Source organism: Acanthochromis polyacanthus, chromosome 18, assembly GCF_021347895.1.
Source record: "Acanthochromis polyacanthus isolate Apoly-LR-REF ecotype Palm Island chromosome 18, KAUST_Apoly_ChrSc, whole genome shotgun sequence".
NCBI lineage: Eukaryota > Metazoa > Chordata > Actinopteri > Pomacentridae > Acanthochromis > Acanthochromis polyacanthus.
Genome location: NC_067130.1, coordinates 6,202,628 through 6,225,345, shown reverse-complemented (window position 1 = coordinate 6,225,345; position 22,718 = coordinate 6,202,628). Strand labels below are relative to the sequence as shown.

The window sequence follows — 22,718 nt, the reverse complement described above, 5'->3', positions numbered from 1 at the left end:
GAAGCCCAGAGTTTAGCATGTCAAAGCAGTTGATACATGTAGCATAAATAATACTGCATTACATTATCCATTAAACACAATAAAAGATGATCCTAAACAGAAGCTGGTGTCAGAATGAAAAGCAGAACTGCACATATAGTTGTCATAACACCTTTAGATCAGAGCGAAAGTCCGCCTGACAGCGTGACAATATCCAGTTAAAGTGGGATTCCTCAGCATGCGCACTTAAACACCAAAAATAAAATTCTGTCACTCAGCTTGTCTGTTTATCAAAAGAGAACAATTCCAGCTTGGCGGCTGTGCTGAGCAGATGTTCGAGGGACCACCCTGGCGAGTGTTTGTTCAGTTTGCTTTCGGAAAAGACAGACAGAGAATCAATCCGCCCAGCTCTGTCCCCCTCTGGGACACTGATAGCAGATACATACTGCCTCATTATAGACCGAGTTCTGTTTGTAATGGGCTGTGCAGTTCGATCTTTAGACCTTTCCCTGTTGTCCTTGGCAGTGTGCGGTGTTTCTCCATAAGCAAGTATTGGAATAGTACTTTGGAAAATACGCATGCTGTATATTAACTGTTAGGTGGAAAACTGTAAATGGAAGTATGGGCACAGATGACATCAGCATCTGGTTGGAGGGTGGGGCTCCTTAATAACCTGGTTCAACGCTCAAGTTATTGGAGCTCAGCTCAGTCGGAAAGGAAATGCGTGAATTTGTTGACTGTTTTCCTAATATGGCAGAGGGCAGAGAAAGGAAGGGAGCTGGAGGACATACCATAGCTCCTGGTCCGGAACCAGCCTTACTGACTCACTGTCTGTTTTTTTTTGTTTGTTTTTTTTGTCCTATGTTGTTTTGTTTTTATGAGGAACAAGGGACACATTGTCTGCATGTTCCGACCAATTATAGAACGCATTGTACATGAAAGCATGCATAATGCTTGACTAGCACACCATTTTAAGACGTATAATTTACCTGACAGGGACCTTGTTTGGCATTAGGGAGGTGTGTGGCAGTTCAGACAAGCCTTAATGCTTGCTAGGAAAAGGTTTGTCATGTTTAAATTTTCTGGTAAACAGCGTTTGAGAATAATCAGATAATACCAAACAGGGTATGATGGAGTTTTGGATATTCATCTGTTTCCAGAGGATCTCCAGTGAACAGACAAGCAGACCGCCCTCGTTTCCCATAGGTTTTCAAACTGTAGCAGCTGCTTCAGTAATAAGTGTAAATCAGATGTATGCCACGCGTCAACACAAGCCTGCATGTGGACACATGCTTTAAAGTGCAGTGTGTTCGCATATCCCGCTGATCGTGCGTGTTTTAGCACCTTCACTACAAATTGCATATAATTACTGATAACCATTTTCTAAATATTACAATTTTGAGCTTGTTTCTATTTATTTCAGTGCACAGTAGTACTGTATTTCCTGAGCTTGAACATTGCTTGAGATTAGTCATCCCATCAGTGGTAGCATTTAAATGCATTTTTTTATATCAAAATGATGGTATCACACAGTGGGAGTTTAATTTGGAATATTCTTCTTTTTGGTGTGTTTAAACGTGTCCAATAAACAATGCTATATCTCCGGAAAAAAATATTAAATGTGAAGTCAACTTTGGGAAAAAAAAATCAGTTTGACTCGATCTCATGACACAATACTGTATAAATAGATTTCTATTCTGGAGAGAGAGCATTCATTTATGAATTTACACAGCCAACATGTCTTTTTTAGTAATCCTCTTTAATACAGCTACAAGGGCTGAGCAGGGCCTTTGAAACCAGACAGACATGGGAAAAGACTTTCGGCCAAGAAAAATGTAACATCATAGTGGTCTGGAAGCTAATGTATCCCTCCCTTGGACCATAAATTTGATCCCCAAAGCAGTTCCTCAGAAATTAATTGCAAAATATTGAACAAATGCTGTGAAGATGTTGCCTGAGCAGTGATTTTATAATCTTTTGTTTGTTTGTCTTTACAGACCTCCAGCTGCCCCTAAAGATGGAGTTCCCAAGGTATGAAGAGGAAAAATATTCACTTATAACTGTTTATTAATTTAAGTTGTCCACTTCTCCATATATAATACAAGTTGATTTCAAAGTGAGCATGCTAGTTGTGCCCTTCTGAGATAATGTGAGAACACAAATTGGCTCGGCATGTGTAAGTGACCACCTTTTAAACTTAAATCTCACAGTCGTAGCTTTCATCCATACAGCAGTGTGGAACCACCGTTCGTTTTGATGTGATTGTTGTGCTGTGCTGTTTGGGAATGCTGGTTTACATGCATGAGTTTTTTGCCGTTTGTGCATGTTGTTTGTCTTCACCCTTGTCCAGGATGAACCTCAGGAAATCATTAAGCCTGTGCCAATCACTCACCCCGCCCCGAGCACCGCATACTCAAAGCCACTCAGTCAGCCCAGTCCTGCATACAACAAGACAGCTCGGCCTTTTGGGGGCGACAGCGGTGGGGTTACGGCTTCTTCCTCCCCGGCTGCTCCCAAAGTCGCCTCTATTCCTTCCGAGTCATCTGCTTTTACACCAGCTGCCCCCTCTCAACCACCGCAGCCTCCATTTCTGCTGAAGTCGAGCCTACCTGCCTCAGAATCGGCTCCCAAACCCGGCCTCGGTCGCTCCGCCTTCACCTCCCCGTCTGCCTCTTCCTCCTCCTCTAACTCCTCCTCTCCAGCCAGAGTGACAGCCCCCTCCTCCCATCCTAATGTCCCACAGCCCTCCGTCTATAACACACCCATCAACCTGTACTCCAATGCCAATGCTTGTGAGGTGGCTATGGGGCAGAGGCGAGGTCTGTTGGAGAGCCAGGGCCTGTCAGAGCACATCAACGGGTAGGTACCTTCATCAAACCCGGTTGTAAAATGATTTCTGGAGTAATATTGGGGTCTGGTATATAGCAGGCTGATGTAAGTGCAAAAGACCATTGAGTGATTAACAAATAAACATGTCCTGTGCGCTTTTTTTCACCAGGCCTGGAATAAGTCGTGCTTCACAGCGGCCACAGATTAGTGGACATTTTTGCTTTGCAGTGTACCTGAACGAATGCATTTAGAAAAACACAATATCCCACTCTGCCCCATTCCACCTCACAATATGAAAAGCTACACCTAAAACAGCCCATGTTTTCACACAGCTGCATACGAGGAAAATCTGAGGCATGTTGTACATCTTGTTTAAATATTTCGACAGGGCAGCTGGAAAGGAATCCGAATCATGACAACTGATGCCACTACCTCCGTCTATAATTGACAGTGGTTGCACACACAGTCTGCCCAGAAGGCACTGCTGGTGTAACATTTGTTTCTAATTGACCAAAATCCTGGCAGCTCTGCGCTTCTACAGACCAGGGACAGAGCGCAGTTTGGCCGGGCTGGGCTTCCTCAGCAGGTTTTTGGCTCACTGATTGGGTTACAGTAGACTGAGCTAGGTTTAAGTACTTTGCCACTCATTCTTCTTTTTGTGTCACCTGAAAAAATAGGTCACAGAGATCTGTTTTTATAGCACTGAAGACACCAGAGTGGCTTATTGAATTCCTTAGCACTTAAACACATCTGGGAAACCTGCCTATAGCTCTGTGAATTTTAGAAAGTTGCTAGGTCTATAGAAGTGACAATGGTCTGTTCTGGAATATTTTAGACTATATTATTTATATTTAGAATGAGTTTAGTGATAAATTTAACAGTTTTGTTTTGGGCACTACATTTGTCTGCCATCTCTTCATTATTTCCTGTGCTGAAACTTTGGGCTATCCGTTTCTAGACTCTGTTTGCTGCATGTGTGTGTTTTTGTGTCTCACCTGCATGCTTTAGTTTCTGTTTTTCTTTCTGTACATTCTCTCAGAAGGGTATTTTAGACTATACTTGTTCTCTTCAACTGATGTATTTGTGCTCTTTCTTGGCTTCAATTCTTTTCCATTTGCCCTTTCTTTACCCACAGGAGGAAGGAGAAACAGACACCAAGTTAGTGCAGTGAATGATAATGCAGCCGCTGCAGTTGCTTTCTAACCATGTGGAATGTGATTATAGCCTTCCCATCGCTCTGGTTTATGATTACCGAAGGCATGCTTACACCTCTTTGAGCTAACCCTCACATTCCTGCTCATCAACTTACAGTACTTGTTTATTTCTAGGCCCAAACAAACCATGAAACGCTGTAAATAATCAATGTACGATACACCACAGGACCCCCGGCGAGGGTCAGCTCATAGTGCTCATTCATATTCTCGGTGGCATCGGGCTCTGCGTTAGCTAATACCGTGTTTACACCCAGTGCAGCCGGGCCTGTCAGCACACCGGGCTTCTTCAGTCACCCACCTCTGCATCTGTTCAGCTCCATCTGCTACTGGTGTCAGTTTGTTTATTCAAGGCCAGTCTAATCACTGCCAGTATAGTCTGCTTTGGCTAAGAATAGCCCGACTTGTGCTTTCTTTGATCACACTTCAACTCCACTCTCTTGACACGCACTCACATAAACAGTCATCATACGCGGTGAAACGAATTGCGCATACTTGGGTTTTTTGAATTAAACTGACACACTGTTTGTTTGAGACAGCACTCATACACTGAACTTTGCATGTAAACACTCAATGTAAATATTATTGCATTCTGGAGTGCCATCAAATTACTTTTTGGAGGGAAAGATGAGGCTTTTGTTTGAAAGCACACTACTCCCATCTTGTGGTGAGATGTGGTCTGTGTCACGCTCATCTCTCACTGACGCTAATATGCAGTTCATGCATTTAATTTCACCATTTTAGTGTAGTACGTCTAATTCACCGTCACTTGCTTACTGGCATTAATCAGCCCCCTTGAGATAAGTTGACATTTTTCAAAGACATTTCATGTATTTTTATGAACTGCCTGACATTTACTTGTGGTTTTCCTCTATCAGTGAGCCACAGACAGTTCTTAAGTAAGTATAGATGAGAGCAGTTAAAAAAATCCTCATAGAACCGATGCACTGTTACAGTTAGCACTTACTGTGACTTTCAGTTTGGGATCATTCCTGTCTTTGTGCATTTTTCCTCTCTACATTCTCTCTGCTCACCTGCAGAACTCCACCTCCAACTAGACCTAGGAGGTAACTGTGAAACCTGGTAGCTATTAGGTCATATTGTGAATCACGTATCTAGGTGCTGCACCTTTGATTGTTTCTGACTGAATGTAGAGCACTCCTTGCACTGTAGAAATGTATGTTATGTGTACTGTGTGCTGATAACTATTGATAAGAGTTGTTTTTGATGCGTGTGTGTGTGTGTGTCTAAACTGGAATATTCTTATCCTGAGGTAAAGGTGTGGAGTTAAGGTGGAGTCTGCGATTCTGGACAGAAAATGTTGATATTAATCTAGCTGTTGGATTTAGATAGTTAGCATGTGCCAGAATTAGCTCTGTCTTGCTCCCTTTTCCTCTTTTCCATAAATTATTTCATATGTTTGTGCTCTGTCCTGTGCACAAGCTTGAACAGACACATGACTTGTTGGAACAGTGCTATGAGGAGTGTTCCAAACTATTTTGCGTGTTTCCAATTGACAGAGCCAGGACTGTGTACAAACTCTGTATTTGTTTTATAGCGCACACAGAACAGATGCTGGCAAGATGAGGAAAAATTGTCTGAGTTTCACAAAAAGTGTAGAAAATTAGAATTGCAAAGTCCACCTTGAACTCAGTTGTGCTGAGCAGTGATATTCTCATCGGCACATCTTTCCACGTCTCTAATATCGTTGGTTGTTTGATCTGGCTGTACAGGAAAGTTGGTATGGAGCCAGAGAATAATGCATCTCCACTGAACGATGCCAGCAAGAAGCGTCTGATTGAAGACACAGAGGACTGGCATCCACGAGCAGGAACCGGCCAATCCCGCTCCTTCCGGATTCTGGCCCAGCTGACCGGCACTGAGAATGGTGTGTATCAAGCTTAGTATGCTCAGATTGTATGTTTGATAAAAACGTAACACATCGTACAGACTTATTAGCTATGTTTTTTAAATTAGCTGGATGTTGTTTATGAATAAGACTATCACTATAGACTGGCATACATGACAGATTCATCCTAAAATTGTGACTTCAGAGCGATGTTTCACAATATATTTTCTATAGAACAGACTTGTATTTTTTTCTCTCTTTAATAATCTTCCTTTCTATCAAATCTCCTTTGCCTCTGCGGGCTGTGGGGATTATTTTGTAGCCTCTGAGAGGAAAGCTTTCATCATTTATGATTGACTTATTATTTTATATGACTGTTTTGACTGTAAGTGGCATTTGATGTTACATGAGAAGGCTGCGGTTCTGGGCCTCCCTCCATCTCTAAGGGTTGTGTGTCTGCGTATATGTGCGGATCTGTTCAGATGATGCAAAATGACATTTACAGTAACTCATTTGAATGGCGTAAGATGACAGATTTATTTGTCTCCTTCCCTCTTTTTGCCAAACTGGTGTGAACTATGTCATGTGTTTTGAAAATGTAATGCATATTCAATCTGCCTGGTGTTTCTGCAGCTGTCAAGAATCAGAAAATAGTCCAAGAGGTCTAATAAGGGTTTAGTTTGCAGGGATTACACTTGTTCATTCAGTTCTTACTATGACAAGGAGAACCTAGACTGGATTACAAGTACCACTGACCATTTGTTCTACATTTTATTATATTTTCACTGGTGTTTTTTTCTTCACTTTTGTAGAGCAAATTCCAGAGAACAGTGGAAAGAAGTAAGTGGTTGGTGGTTTCTTCAAATTTGCTATGTGCATGTGAATGCTCTGTCTGTCCTGGTCTTTCTCACTGTCTGGATGTCCATTTTTAAGTACTTTTGCAGGAAGCAATGCGGCAGTGTTGGAGCATTGGTACTGTTAGAATAATTTCTTCATGGTGAAGGTTTCAAATTCAGAACTGGCCTCCAAAATACTCGCCTAAGCACATCCAGGAGCCTGCGATTTAATAGTCGAGCCCTGATTTCCTGATCTTGTGCTCCGACAGTATCAGGCTTAATTTAAGGCTTAATGTGGACAGACCACATTCAGAGCTCCCAGAGGAAGATGGCTGAGCGGAGACAGCCCTAGACTCAGCATCGTCTCTGATTGCTGCTTCTGTTCTCAGTCTGAAGTCGATTTAATCTGCCGTAAATACAGTCTGCCCTCCATACCAGATCCCCAACCAATCAGCGTGTCACTCACTGGAAGCCGTGGGCAATTAAGTGGTATTGTGGGTAACAGCAGCTGTGCCAGGAGGGGATTCTTGCTCTCCTTCTGTTAGCGAGATTTTATCTGGTGTGCTTTTCCTAAAGAGTGAGCAAATATGGGGTGACGTGATGACTGAATGGTTAGGGTGCATAAGACACCCAGTTAGCCACCTGACCGGCTAGACCTTTACTGCATGTTATTCATCTGTTTTCATTCCCTAAATGTCTTGTCTGTCCATATTTTGACTACATAATAAAGACAAAAATGTCAGAAATGACAAAAACAGAAGAAGAGGAAGGGAAAATGCCACACATCTGCTTTGGTTTATGAAACAAAGATTGTAAAGCCAAAGTCTTTGTACATTTTCTCTTCTTTTCTGTTTTTTCAAGCTGCCTCTTCTTGTGTTATCTTTTTAGTTTCATGTCTTAATCATTCCACTTTTCCTTTCTTTCCTTTTCCCCTTGCTTTCCTTGGTTGTGGGGCAAATCAGAGTGAACAAGTTGGACCCAGAAGTTATAGGACACAAGTACAACAAACTGAGAGATTGGCATCATGATGTTTCAGCACGAGTGTTAAATGTGTAATGGAAAAAAGTTTGGTTTGTTTTGCTTAATGTTTTATTTAATTTTGACCATCATTAAACTTCCATTGCCTTATGTCTCATACCAGCACAATATGTAGCCTTCATCTGGAAAGATACGTGTTAAGTTAAACGTCCACTTGCACAATGACTAGAAAACAAACCCTGTTGCAAAAACAATTTTTAGGTAAATTTTATCTTCAGTATTTACTATATTTAAATATGTAAATTAAAAGCATGCATGAAAGTGATTTAAAATGCAGCATATCATTATCGTGTAGTGTATATGTATGGATTGCTGTAGCATATCATTCATGTCTGAGCCTCCACTTTCCTCTGTAATCTGTTTTTCTGAGCATGTCTGTATCATTTTCCTTTATTTTCTACACTAATCAAAGCCTTTGCTTTTGTCTGCTTTTGTTGATTTTACTTCAATAAACTGCTTTTTTCTTTATTCCTCGTCTTTTTCTTCTTCCTTTCTTCTTGGTGGAAAAAAAGTCAACTTAACATTTAGAAATTTCAAGACTTTTGAGAGACATAATGTAAAAGAATTAGTTGTGCATTAAGAGTCACGGATAAGATGTCTTTAGTGTTCTGATTTGAGGCGTGAGTCAATCCAATATGAATCAGCTATAAGCAGTAGTTCTCCATGCACTGTTCAAACAGTTCAGCCATATACAGTATTTGGTGTATTCCCTCTCTTTGTGTTGCTAGTATTGCATCCGTAAGTTAATAGTTATTCAAACACAGAGAGAGAGAGAGAGAGAGAGAAGGCAAGATCAAAACCAAGATAAACCAGAAAACCATAAATCTGTAGTTGATGGCACAATATACACTGTTCTGTCGTAGTACACTGAGCTGTAGCTGGAAAATCAAAATGCTTCAGGGTGACAAATTGCTAACCTGTTGATGCAAAGCCTTTGCTTTGCCCTGGGCAGCGAACGCACCTACTTGATGACTGCTGAGTGATCATGTCATCACCTGGTTGATTGGGATCTCCTCCCATCTATAGCGTTCATCATCTCTCCAAAGGTTAGAAGCTTGGCTCTAGTAGCATAACAGATACTTCTAAAAGGAGAGAAGCTCCCACCCAGAAAGAAAAGCTATTTTTACAGGAAAACAATCTTTACATTTTGCACTGCCATGGGAAAACATACCACCACTGCATGCTCAAAGTGTCTCGTTTTTTCTTTTTAAAGGAGAATAAAAGCTGCTTCCTCTTAATAGGCCTGCTTAAGTTACAGCGTTGGTTTTGTGCTGCTGCTAAATGTTGAAGATGAAGGAAATTATTGCAGGGGGAGTTAACATGGCATCACCCTCTGTAATTGCTCCCTCATGTCAGTAATTACAAAGCCATATGGTCACTAGGCTGCGGTGCGTTTCCTCATTTGAAAGCACTTCATAATCGTGTCGGTTCTTTGCGTGTGCCTCTAAAATTCTGACCTGCTGATTGTAAATTTTAGTAACTGCAGTGGAAGAAGCAACAGTTGACCAGGTCACACTAAGCACTTGTTTGAACTTGAGGTGTAGTCACATTAGTGACGCAATACTGCTGCTAGATTTCTGTTATTAATGGATTTGCTGCCACTGAGTCATGAAGAGTGTTTATTTAGGCTGCTGATGTTTTATTAGTCGGTCAGAAACGGTGCAGGAGAATCCAACATGTACAGTTTAGTAGGAATGTGCAAGTGCTTGTGTGTGTGTGTTGTCATGAGTTTTGATTTATATGAAGTGATTTGTCTGTTTCCTAGTGAGGCATTTGACAAAACCGCTCCCACTGTGTACACATCGGCTGCAGCGAAAACGTTTTCCAAATCTGCAGCATCACCCAGGAACGGCAGCGTCGCCCCTGCATCCACATTTCAGAGCCCTTCAGCCCCGAACAAAGCCGCCTCCCAGCCTGGATTTCCATCAGGTAGAGTAACACTGACTCCATAGAAGTCTTCACCTGTCCTGCCACTTAACTACATCTGCTTTGCAAGGAACATTTATTTTATCACATGTAGTTGTTGCTTGTAGCCTACAGAGGGCAGCCCCATGCTTCCAAACCCCCACTGTTCAGCCATAACATTTATAGCGGGTTTAATACTTGACACTAAGCCATTTAAGATTATGAGCTCTATAAAAACCAGAGGTATTCGGGTAATGAGCTCAGATTATTGGCTTTTCCCAAGATCCCCTCAGTCAAATAGATTGTAAAATTGAGAATTATGTATTTTATTTTGAGTGAAAGCGACTGTTTAAATACAGCAATGCTGCCACGAGACCCTGAGCCGGTCAAGGTAAATAGATGCTGAAAGGCATCAGTCAGGGGTCATTATTAGCCGTACTGTAAGACACGGGCATGCTCTCAGACATGAACAGATGCACTATGTGACCTCCCAGATTTCCCTGGACGCCCATTAAGAAACGGCTGCTGAAAGGTGCCACGGGGAGAGCAGGAGAGGACACAGTCGGTTCTCTGTTGGCTGTTTTTTATCAGATTAGCACATACTTGAGTTTGAGCAAACAAGCACGTATCTTGTAGTGGCCATGTGGAAGGGACTGAGTTCTGTATGAGGACTGTGCTACACTATGCTTATAGTTAGGAACTATAAGTAGTAATTTTGGTTATTTACCTGCCAGCACCATTTAACCCTCATGTTGTCCTCATTTACGAGCACCGAAAAATATTGTTTCCTTGTCTGAAAAAAATCCAAAAATTCAGCAAAAAATTTCCCCAAATTTCTGAAAATTTGCAAAAACGTTAGGAAAAAATTCCAATAATTCCTTAAAATTCTCCCTTTAAAGTTTTTTTTTAAATACCCCAAATGTGGCAAGAAAATTCTTGTAAATATTTTCAAAAAATAAGTAAAAATCTTCCCAAAAAAATCTAAAATGATTGCATGTGTATCAGTAAAGCTTCTTGTAATTTCTCAAAAATACAAGAAGCCAAAATCCAGCGAATTTCGCTTTTTGTGAATGTCCTTAAGAAACATTTTTCACATTTCTTTTTTTCCACCAAAAAATGAAAAGATTTCCCAAAAATGTTGAAAATGTGGACATCATAAGTTTCACTGTGAAAATATGTTTTTTTTCTACATTTTCAAACTTTAAAACTGATCAGTTTTGACCTGCAGAACAACACGAGGGGTACAGCAGCAAAATAGGAAGATTTTTGCACTATTTTATTTATTAATTAAAAATTTTTTTTGTGTGAATCAATTGACAACCTCTTTGGCTGAAAAGTGATGCCAATGTCAAAGTGCCAAAAACTGTAGTTCCCTAATGGCCACTTGAGGCTGGTTACAGACCCCCTCAGTCCTCATAGACCCCCCATGTTAAAATGCACAGTTGTGCATCATAAATAAGCACATTTACAGCCAGGTACAAGAAGATTTTTGGTCTCTGCAGCTTATATCCCTTTCACTGCAACTGTACAGAGTGAGGTTTTTTTGTTTTCTTAAATTTGCAGTAAATTAAGGTTAAAGCTGCACATAAAAAAAATGATGTTGCCATTTTAAGTAACTGGAGGGTACTGTCACAGAACAGCCTATAGCCCAGAGGTGTTTCATGGTCTGTCCCAGCTCCACTCATGCTCCTCCTCTTTGTTTTTAGGAGTTAGGCAACATCAGGCACTTGAAAGATGCGTACACCAGAGCCACAATACTGAGCTTCAAAACTGCCAGAGGGATGTTTTCCAAAACTGTTCAAAGTAAAAAGACAAAATCAGAGACTCAATAACAGCATGAATAAAGAGCTACTGTTACTCTGGAGTTGTATGTGTAAAAGCCGTACAGCTCTGGCAACATCAGAAAATACTTTCCTCTGATGCCAAAAGCCCTGTGTGTAATTTTCAAAGAACTCCTTCAGACTCGTTTCAAGACATAATAATCCTGTGCTTGAATATTAATTTATGTCCATCATGGTTTTCCACAAAAATGTCGCTAACAAGGTGAAAATGGAATCTCTCACTGGAAAGTCCATTCATGGGAGGGTTATTAGCTCCATATGGGAACACACATGGCTCCAAGACTAGCTGTGAGTGAAGGAAAATTGTGCATTTAGATATTTACATATTTTATTCTGTAGCAGATGAATGTGAAACCAACTTCCTTCTGTCAAAATCAGCTCCTACATTAAGCTGCACAGTGAAGCTCAAACATCAGGAACAAGAACAAAAACGTGTTTTCGAGTGTATGGTGGAGTAATCATTTTAAAGATTCCACGGGGGGCTTTAACCAAATACTTATATAATTTGTCAGAATGTCCTCTAGTGTCTTATATCATTTGTCAGCGTGACTCCTCCAGTGTCTTTCCTCCAACTCCCAGACTCCTCTCCCATCCCTGCTGGTGTTCTGTTCTGTTTTCTCAGTACTTCTGCTCTCCGTTACAAGGAAATTTAGGGAGCACTTGTCCCTTGACCTCCCTAAGCCTTTGACAACGGCGCTTTCTTTCAATAGTACGTCTGTCCCCAATCCCCATACCCTCGGGCGCTCCCTCCAGGGCAGACGTCCTCCATCCTGCATGTGTTTTTGCGCTGAGAAAGAGGAGGAAAAACTGCACATCCTCTCCAAATGTTTTCAGATGAAAGGAGGGGGATTATTTTTCCAGGTGTCTTGGAATTTGTTGTTTCCTTCTGTGGGAAAAAATTGATCCAATGCCTCAGCAAAGGTGGGGGTGGCTCTGTCCAACCCCGAGGTCATCAAATCATTCATTGTCTGACAACATCGAATGTTTTCTTTTCTAGCAGCCTTCAAGAGGTAATAAAGTAGTGGATTGGTGCTAACAAAAGAAAAATACGGTTTACTCATTTTCCAATCTGGAGTGTCAAATTGGTCTCGTATGTTATCAGGTTCACTCTTGTTTGGCTAAACCCATGTTTTTACTGGTTTAGGTCTCCTCAAGGGTGGAGTAGGTCCCTCCTTTGGTAAAGTTGCCAGTCCTCCTTCCAAAGGCCCAGACCGCCCCACTCCTCAGCCACATCCAGAGGACCTCAACTCTCTGGTGCAGCGAGCTGAGCACATCCCAGCTGGTACTCGCACCCCGATGTGCAACAAGTGCAACAATGTCATCAGGTATTTCCAAAAAAACAAAGCATGTTTATACACAACTTACACTGTGCATAGTGTTGTCTTAAAAAAAAAAAAAGCTCCTTTGGTGGAGCTTTGTTTCTCTTCGAAGAGTTTTGCTTGAATCCTCCATCCCTTGCTTGTTCTCACCAGGGGCCCATTCCTCGTGGCCATGGGCATGTCATGGCACCCTGAGGAATTCAACTGTGCTCACTGCCACTCCTCTCTGGCAGACCGTGGATTTGTGGAAGAGAAGGGCCAGGTGTACTGCGAGCGTTGCTACGAGCAGTTCTTTGCTCCCACCTGCGGCCGCTGCCAGCAGAAGATTCTCGGGGTGGGCTACAAAACTATTCGGATAATCTTCTCTACGTTTGTCATAATTCACTGTTCTTGATCACCTAATGACATAAAGCAGAGGCTGGTTGGTTAATCCAGCGTATTGGTTGTGATTAGACATGCATACAACTGGTAAAAATCTGCAGCATATATACATTATCTGGCTTATTTTATATGCCATTTTGAGTAGCAACTGGATTGCAGACGCCATTTTTACTGTAATTATATAGTATAGTTTCATATATATACGGTTTATTTATCTCTCAAAAGCTGCTAACTTTAGCTACCATTGTTTTCTTTTTTAATTAGTATGTAGCTTAAATGCTTTGTACAATCATTTGTTTGTAGCTGCACCAGTAACAGTAGAACAAATTAGGATTGTATTGTTTGTTTGGGATGTACCAACAAGTAGTGCTGCCTTCTGGGTAAATGTAGTTTATCAGACATATAGAGAGGGACATAAACATTTTACCATGTGAAGGAAATCTGTAGTCTCAAATTGTAGTTTTTGTCAAATTTTCCAAAACAATTAACTGTTTTCAAAGTATGTTCTCTTAGCAGAACTATGTAATGTTTATATAAAACCTGTTCCTCATGTATTCCTGTTAATATTTTCTCCATAGGAAGTCATGAATGCCCTGAAACAGACCTGGCACGTGTCCTGTTTCGTCTGCGTAGCCTGCCAGCAGCCAATCAGAGGCAACATGTTCCACATGGAGGATGGGCAGCCATACTGTGAAAAAGGTACATTAGGAAGCCACCAACAGTATATAGGATCTTCTGAAGAAAACAGACTCACGTTTTGTTAATGCTCTGCTCACTCAGACTACTACAACCTGTTTGGGACCAACTGCCACGGCTGCGACTTCCCCATCGAGGCAGGGGATCAGTTCCTGGAGGCTCTGGGATTCACCTGGCATGACACCTGTTTTGTGTGTGCGGTAGGTCCAGGAAGCAGTTCTCACTCAGCCTCAAGCTTTTCCTCTATAAAATGGTAAAACGTGCCAATATTGTGCGAGCAACAGTACCTGCTTTGGACATGTTTCTCTCTCTCTCCACAGGTCTGCTCTACTAACCTGGAAGGTCAGGCGTTCTTCTCCAAAAAAGACAAGCCTTTGTGCAAGAAACACGCCCACACTGTTAACATCTGATCTGCTTCTCTGAGTACAAACAAGATCAGGCAACGGTGTCTGTTTGCAGCAATTTCTATATCAATTAGATGTTAAATATTTTCAGAATTAAAAAAGGACAAGTTTACCTGTTTGTGTATTCTGTTAGAATATCAAAGATTCAACTGTAAGCTTGTTTTTGCTTTAGTATATTTGTTATTTCATATCACTTCTTATGTAAAATATGCAGAACATTCCAGTGCACTGTTGGCCCCTTTGTCCACTTCAACATCTGTGCAAATGGGTTTTCAAAGCACATGTTTGTGCTGGGTTTTTAATTATGCTAGAGAAGTGTTGAACATTTTTGTTCAACACAAAAAAGAGACTTTACTGCAGTGACCTACTGAGCCCCTTGAGGGTCACGTAATAGAAAAGAATATAGACATTGAAAAGTGTGCCATGTATTACTAAAGTGACTGCGAGGTTTAGAAATCAGAATTATTGAAGGAGGAAAAATATTTATTTGTAAGTAGGGATCATCAGTCAATGTCTTCTGGCAATGGAATGGTACATTTGATTGTTTGTACCATATTTTTTATTGTTGTGGAGCTCTGTAGTATTTAATTATTCCCGATAGATGAACACACCAGTTAGTAACGCCTCTAAAAGTGTGCAAATCTAACACTGTTTTGACATTAATGCATCCAGGGGTGTTATTTTAAAGGGCTCTGTAATGACAAGACAGATCAAGCAGTGACATTTTTCTGTTTATGTTCATTTGTAACATCAGTAATTCAGGAACAAAATGGTCATTCTTCCAGTGAAAATCCACATGAAACTATATTCCAGGAGCTCCTCGCAATAAAATGCATTGTTTTTATTTTGTGTTGAAACATTTTTGAGGTCCCAAACCCTCCACTTTGACAGTGTTTTTGCCATCAGGACTTCGTCATGTTGCATTTTGCTCTGGCTGATTATGGTTTTGTGATTTTTGGTGGACTCTTTTTGCTCAAATACCACAAAACAATTCCAGAAGTTGAGTTCTGCTGCAAGTTCTTCTCTGTTTTGTACGGTTTCCATGTATCCATTTCAAATAAAGAACAGTTCATCACTGAAAACCATAATCACAGCTCTTGATTGCAGCTGATCTTCCTCCAGCGTTTGGCTGAGACTGTACTGAAACATTTATCAGCTTTTGCATGTGTGTGTACTTTTTATGTGTTTGTCGATGCGTGGAAAGCACTGCAGGGAAGAGGTGATGTATCACGTCTTGCATTAGAAATCTGCAGTCGTGACAGTAATTATTCAGAGGAGTTTAAGAGGCAGGCAGACAGGCACCAGCATGAGCTGCCTCATACACTTAACAAGCAATAAGATGGAAAAACACACATCTCCATAGGGATGGAAGAAACAACACTTAGTGGATCCTTTCTTTCCTAATAACTGCTCCCTTATAGACAATCATACAGCTGAGGGGTGACTGGCAGCACATATGGTGTCCTGAGTTATCGTGGGTTTGAGAAAACTTGATTCCATGACTTTATTGATGCACTTCTCCAAGGCGTCGGAGGTGGGAGCTGTGCGCAAAAACCACATGAGATCTGCAACCAGCCTCAAATAACCCGTGGAAACCTCCACTTGGAAAACTCTGCCACAAGACAGAAGGACACTAACAAATACAAGAGACCGCAGAAGAGTCCAAATCGAGACAAACTGGGATCTCGCTGAGCTGCTGCTGACGCGTAAAAGGAGACGGTAAGGATGCCTGGGGACGAAAACAAACAAATTGTCAGCGTCGGAGCGCAAGTTTGAGCCGCAACGAACATTCACATGCTGGCTCCAGCCTTCAGTCAGTGAAGCCGGAGGGGTCCGTAATTTGTTCTCCGTGCTGCTGTTCATTAACATTCATCTGAAGCGCTTGTGTTGCCGCTTCGCCCTGGGTTTGATGCTGGCAGCTGCTGGCGGCGATCAGCGGGACTCCAGACTGTTACTGCTGGAGTCTGTGGTGAAGGTGATGATGCTTATCAGTAATTGGTGCCGCGATTGTGGTTTACACGCATCATAGTGTCTGATCTGAGGAGAGAATCGCCTCAAAGTTGCGATTCAGATGGGTGTAGTTGAGCTTTAATGATTTCACTGTGACTTCATTGTTGGAACAGTCTGTCCAGGTAAAATCTGGTCATGTTGTAGAGTTCTGAGTGTCTTTTTTGTGCTTTGAAACACATTTTCAAAGATGCAATCTTGGATCTAACGCATGTACACTTTGTAAAATGCTTTAAAGAATATGGTAAGCATTCGTTTTATTGTTATTTATCATACAGCATGTTCATTACTACACAAGTTCTTTTTTTTCTCAATGGGCTCCTTCTTCATCCATCATTGTTAATCTAAAAGTTGACTGACTGACAAACTGTGCCAACCCCATGTGCTGATAAAGATCATGATTGAAAGCTCATAAATTGACACTATATTCAGCTTCCGATTGATTTGATTTCAGGATTACAGTGCTCACTTGTCAGTAAGGATTCAGATAATGCTCATCACTGCAGATTAATCTGCATACAGCACGTACAGTGCAGGGGAAAATGTGTTTTTAGAAACTGAGGTGGGTTTGTAAGTGATGTGCATTTGCAAAAGTGACAGTCTTGGCATCAAAATTTAGAATGAAACTGACTCCAATGCAAAATTTTTCATCTGTTTAATTGAAAGGGAACTTTTCAGCTCGTATCCCTCAGTGCTGATAGACTATTACTCGTGATGCCTGACCTTTCAGATAGTGCCGCAGGTGAAACCACAGAGTGACTACAAACAGAGAGATGTGGCTCCCTCTGAGCCAAAATAGCACATTTTGAAATTAAATTTAACGATAAACAGTTAAAATTATAGTGATTATCTGTAAAATGTTAAATATCTGTCATCCAGCCTGGTGATGAGTTAAAACTACTTTGCCAATCAGAGCAAGTACTGTCATGTGAGCTACATGACAATACGTGACAATGGCTGTATGACAGAAATCGTCCCTGTGCCCCAGAGTTGACATGACCTGATCACATGAGCGTCTGAGATCCCACAGGAAGCTTTGCACATCTGCATCTTTAACACTGATCTGTGGTGCAGATGGAATGCACCAGCAGCCCTCTAACGCTCTGCAGGACAGAGAGGCTCATTGAAGTGCGGCTGAGTGTGTGTTTTGGGGTGATATTAAACACAGAGAGAGTGATCAAACCACCACCACCACCGCCCAACTCTTGCCCTGGCTTGAGTCACGCCTGTCCTTAGGCGTACATGATGGGGATGGCTTGTCCAGTGAGGGTTCCTGGCAAGGCAGCTCTTTGTGGTCTACCGCAGACTCCTGCTTCAAGTGTTTCAGTGTGTTGGACTCTCTGGCACTGATGGCGAACACAACGAGTGTGTGTGTGTTCTTGTTTGGTTAGTTATGGTGGCAGAAGTGTCTGTTGAAAGTACCAGAGAGATGGAGTCCTTACAGAGAGCTATGATTACTAGTAGTAATCCAGAAACGTGAATTTGATACGAAACTTGTGCATGTAGGATTGGTGAAAACATGACCATGCTATAATAGCCATGCTGGCAAGTACATTTAGGTCTCAGGACTTAAATAAGGACTATAGGAGGGCACTTTTTTTGCAGCTGCTACCCTTTCAAACGTACCTGCAGTCTTGTGAACACACCAACACCTCAGCACGGACACACACACTCTGACACTCATAAACGCACAAACAAACACTCATGATCTCGGTAGATACTGGCCTGATTCTGGGTTTGTCCACAGGGCTAAACTTAGCAAGCTGCGACCCCTCACCCCAGTTTCCTCCCTTATAATTACAGGAAGCCAGTCCAGCCAATGGGGGCAGAGATATTTGCTGCATATTAACAAGCTCAATAGGAGCAGTATTTGAGGACTAGACAGGTAATGAGGGGACCGAGAGAAGTCGGAGGTTCTTTTAGGTTTGCAAAAGAGGCTGCAAAAGAGACGAAAAATAACACTAAAGATTTGCGTTCATCACCTCACACTCCTGTAATATGAGCACAGTGTCTGTCAGACAGCAAATGGTGGAACTGCAGAGTATCAAGACACAAACTGTCAGAGATTCAGACAGACTTTGCTGAATGCCTTTTCCAGGTGTCTGGACGTTCTATTTCTTGGTGCTTTCTTTTCTTCCATGAGCACACACTGATAGCGGAGCATCTCATATCAACGCTTTCCACAGGTATGGCTTTTCCATCTGTCGCTCACATTTCTCATCTGCTATTCCACACCGCACCAACGCTCTGTGCTAAATCTCTCAGTCATTCAGTTTTATTTTCTTAGAAACACTAACATTGTTAACACAGTTGCTCCCTGGGTGCCTGTCTGTGCTTGCTTCTCTTAGACAGCCTTATAACACTCTGGAGGGCTAACACCGGATCATCATTCTGCAACTGTAAAAATTTGGATTTTGAATGAAAACTTTGCGCTAAATTGCAATTATGATCCAGTTTTATACTGTGACTCTTTAAGATTCCATCAACCTGAAAGTTTAAGCATAGTGCAACAGATCTTGCACGACTTTTTGACAGTCAGTGCTAATGCACCTCTCTCAAATGCATCCAAAAACAAGAATTACTGAAAGCTGCTTTGCCAGGAAGGTCAGAGTGAAAGCCAGCATCCTGTTATTAGAGAAAGAGAGGGGAATAAAGAAAGAGGAGAAAGACGTCCAGGATGAGTGGAGAATGATTGAAGATCGAAGAAAAGCGAAGAGGATAGGGGGTACTTTGCATGATTGGGTTTAATTCAAAGCGGGGGAAATGGCCTGAGTTTGAAATTTAGTATCAGTTCTTTTCTTCATAGATGGCAGACATCTGAGCTCCTACTAATAACTCTACTTTTTTTGCCACAGAGAGACAAGTGCAGGGTCTCTGGCTGGGTTCAGTGACAGGATGCTTTCTGTTCCTCTGTGTTTGGATGGTGAGTCAAACTCTCAGGCATCATTCTGACCCACTCATCTTTTTTTTTTAGCTTCGTTTCCAATAAATTGAATGACATATGTGTTTATCTGCACATTCTCCTTTGTAAAACTGTATTGATAAATGTTAACTCACGGATGTAATGTTGAGTGGTTTCACTCGATGCTCCGTGGCGATAATGAAGAAACTGTAATCCAAAGCTAAAAGCCGTATTGATCAAGATGGACTGAATGTTCCAGCAGCAGAGGTAGTATTTGGCAGCACACGTCATGTCTGTGTGTGTTTTTTGAAACAGTAATGCAGCAATTTGCCCCTAAAGTGGGAGGCTAATTGACTTTCTGCTGAGCATGTTGATAGGCCGTTTAAAATAAACCACACCGGCTACAATAGAATCCTGTTTTCTCCGCTAAAGTTTCAGGCCAAACACAGGCTCCTTCTACTGACTGGACTGGTCGGAAATGAACAAGATCAACTTGTGATAGAGTGCAGTAAATTTTAGAAACTCTCAGGAGCTTTCACCTGAGTACTTCACCACAACGGCACTTGGCTTCCAGTGTGAATCATGTTTGAAAAATAAATCATGATTTTACTGCTATAAAATGTATTTCATGTTGCAACTTATTTTAAAACAGACTCAGGCTTTTTTTTTTGCATAGAAACATTATTTTAAGCCTTTATGATGAAATATAAGCACATACATTGCAGCATAAAGAAGCTTTGTTTGTCTCTGATGAATCCATGGATACATTGTATATTTTCGCTCCTTGATTTCCACGGCGAGCTGGCGGGCTACATCGTTTAATTGGCATTCCTTTAACATTAAGCAATGAACTTGCCACTACAAGACCCATCATAAACAGCAAAATATGCTGACACAGCTTCACCGTGGAGGCTGAGCTCGGCGTGTTGTACAGTCGGAGCCGCGCAGAGCCGGGAAAAATAGACTTGCTGTACGTAGAGGGGACAATAGCGGCCTGTATGTGAGAGAGAAACTCGCTCAAACTGCCTTCGGTGACAGTGACCTGCTGGCTGGGGAAGTAAAGAGCGTGAAAGCCGAGCACTGGTTTGCGTCGGAGAGTAACTCACACCCGTAAAGAATGTCAAGAATCCGTGCGTTACAGTTCACACTGTATCACCATCTGTGGCTGGATCATGGCAAATAAAAGACAGCTGTGTGAGTCGCTGTGTTTATGTGCATTATGCATGTGCATCTTTGAGTGTGACTTAAAGAAAATATGCAGAAAATGATTAATTGTGGCTTTGCATGCATTATTTCTGCATTTGGAGGTCATTAGTTTATCTTCTGTGCGGGTTTTGAGTATGATATTCAAATGACACAGAAGCACACACACACAGAGGCTCTCACACCCGTCTGACGTACAGGTTGTAGGCAGGATGTCAGCCCATAATTATGCTCCAACTAAGTGGTTTATTAAGAAAAGACAGGTCAGCAGGACCACCCACAGTCACAGCACAACTCACCTGTTTCAGCGAAAAGGGAAAGTCCAAGATTCCACAGCTTCCCTCTGTTTTAGTTCAACACCGCACCCAGCTGTGACTCGGTGTGTTAATTTTCTCTTAAAATATCATCTCATGGTTACTGGAATAAGTTTTGTGGCACTTGCTTTGTTTCGGAGACTTCTGGGAAGCTTGCAGTTCTTTATATGAAGAACGGCCTCTCTGTTTCCCCTCATTCAAAACACATCACCATGATCTCCTCTGACAGTCGGATCTTTCAACAGACTAATCTGCAAAGCTTTGTTCTGAATTCTTTAGCATGTCTGCTCTACTGTAGACCTCATTCCACACCGTATCTGATTCTGCAACTGAACCTTATCCTCGTCTGCTAAATGGCAAGTGACAGCGAGTGCCACTCGGACTGTGAGAGGAGATGGAGGAACAGATGAAATCAATTTTTGTCTCGTTCGTGTTTTTCCTGTTTCTCAGCTCCTTGATGACAGATTGCATAATGGGTTTCACATGTGTCTTTTTTTTGTTCTCCATAGATTCGGGAGAGGGCAGAGGGCATTTGGAGTCGTACCTGTGAGGCTTGGAAGGAAATGTGCTGTCGTCAGAGCTTTGCATTTTAAACCGACGGGATAGTGGAAGATGAAAAGGATGCAGTGACGTTACAGGAGAAGCTGAGTTTGCATAGATCGTATCAGGTGAGTGTGCCCTCAGAATGACATCTCTTATCGATGCTAATCCCTAAATTAAAGGCTCAGCGGTGAGGCAAATTGGAACACAAAATATTACCTTCAATCTCATAATGACAACTTGCAAAGATACCGTTTTGCCCGTGCAGTGTTTTGGACAGAAATTGTTCAGTTGAGTGTATTCTCAGTTTCTGTTGCGATGTTTGGCTGTCTATAGCACATTACTTTATTTGGAAGAAGCCGCACACACTCTCACACACAGTAAAATCCCTGACAGGTTTTGGCATCGGCTGGCAGGATTAAGGCTTCAACCAAAACAGGTGACAGGTGATAAACTCATGTCAACACTTCATGAAAAGGACTATAACACTGGATTAACCAAACTACTATTGCAAACAAAAGGTGAGTCATGTTACTGTATGTTGCATGTCAGTTTGAGGCGACTTGTCAACCCCTATTTGCACTATATGTCCATTATTTCCCCGGTGGGTTGTTTAAACTTGTGACAGCTGCAACAGTTTGCCGCGAGTTGTTGTGATTTTTGCAGACTTCCCCCAGTGACAGACTGAATGATTTTTTGGAGTAGTTTTGTCCTCCATTTGGTATCTCATGTTACTTTAAAAATACCTAAATAAAGACATTCAAACTTTTTACAGCTATGAATGCTTCTTACTTGACTTTCAGCCTGATGTGACCCACCTTGGTAGAAGTTTATAATTGCAATTACGTTACTTGTTTTGCTTTGTTAGTCACACAGACTGCTGATGAGATCACTGAAAGAAAAGTAACAGGAATCCTTAAATACATTAGTTAGGGTTGTGTTGGCTCTGGCCTCAATTGACCATGTGGGGAAACAATTCAATTGACTGCTCACTCTTGAAGACTTTGTCAGCGCTCGAGTTTTATTTTGTTTAATCTGCGACTTTGCATTCCTATATTATATCGATTTCCATCCAATCCCACTGAAAATGCTGAAATTTGGTTTGTGATATTTCAGTTCAAACCGCTGACATCAAAGACATTTGGAGCATTTTTCTGCTTTTCAAATTAGATTCCGAGGATAAAACGAATCGGACACACCAGTCACTCATTTGTCCTTCATCTTTAGTTACGGTTCTGTCCGCTCCCTTCTTCTCTTTCCGAACCTCTTCTTGTGGCTCTGAGAATTTGACGTAGAGGAGAGGCTGGATCAGATTACAATAAAAAGAAAAGCAGAGAGCGTAGCTTCCAGCTAACCTGCTACACTGGATTGTTATTGCAGGTGTTCCGGAGCAGTTACAGCTGCTAATTTCCTCTACGTGGCGACACATGTGGAGCTGAAAGTCACACATGAATGGCTACATAC

At 41.7% G+C, this 22,718-nt stretch overlaps 2 protein-coding genes across 6 annotated transcripts in view; both read left to right on the top strand.

Annotated features, from left to right (window-relative positions):
• The window catches only part of pdlim5b (PDZ and LIM domain 5b), a 42,298-nt gene extending 26,922 nt beyond the window's left edge, over positions 1 to 15,376 (top strand). Inside the window, exons 4-13 of one of the 2 annotated variants that reach the window (XM_022215198.2) lie at positions 1,977 to 2,010; positions 2,330 to 2,838; positions 5,753 to 5,907; positions 6,681 to 6,708; positions 9,508 to 9,671; positions 12,633 to 12,813; positions 12,961 to 13,141; positions 13,767 to 13,887; positions 13,969 to 14,084; positions 14,205 to 15,376. In XM_022215198.2, coding sequence (XP_022070890.1) covers positions 1,977 to 2,010; positions 2,330 to 2,838; positions 5,753 to 5,907; positions 6,681 to 6,708; positions 9,508 to 9,671; positions 12,633 to 12,813; positions 12,961 to 13,141; positions 13,767 to 13,887; positions 13,969 to 14,084; positions 14,205 to 14,294 — 1,579 coding nt within the window. In that variant the 3' untranslated portion in view covers positions 14,295 to 15,376. Of the gene's footprint in view, positions 1 to 1,976; positions 2,011 to 2,329; positions 2,839 to 3,943; positions 3,967 to 5,752; positions 5,908 to 6,680; positions 6,709 to 9,507; positions 9,672 to 12,632; positions 12,814 to 12,960; positions 13,142 to 13,766; positions 13,888 to 13,968; positions 14,085 to 14,204 lie in introns of both variants that reach the window. The other variant, XM_051938700.1, reaches the window with a different exon arrangement.
• A 463-nt stretch (positions 15,377 to 15,839) lies between these two features.
• bmpr1bb (bone morphogenetic protein receptor, type IBb) overlaps positions 15,840 to 22,718 on the top strand; it is a 63,778-nt gene continuing 56,899 nt past the window's right edge. The window contains exons 1-3 of one of the 4 annotated variants that reach the window (XM_051938220.1): positions 15,840 to 16,007; positions 21,224 to 21,382; positions 21,651 to 21,775. The gene's annotated coding sequence lies outside the window, so the exon portion shown is untranslated. Of the gene's footprint in view, positions 16,008 to 19,090; positions 19,219 to 21,223; positions 21,383 to 21,650; positions 21,776 to 22,718 lie in introns of those variants that run through there. The other 3 variants (XM_022215219.2, XM_051938222.1, XM_051938221.1) reach the window with 3 other exon arrangements.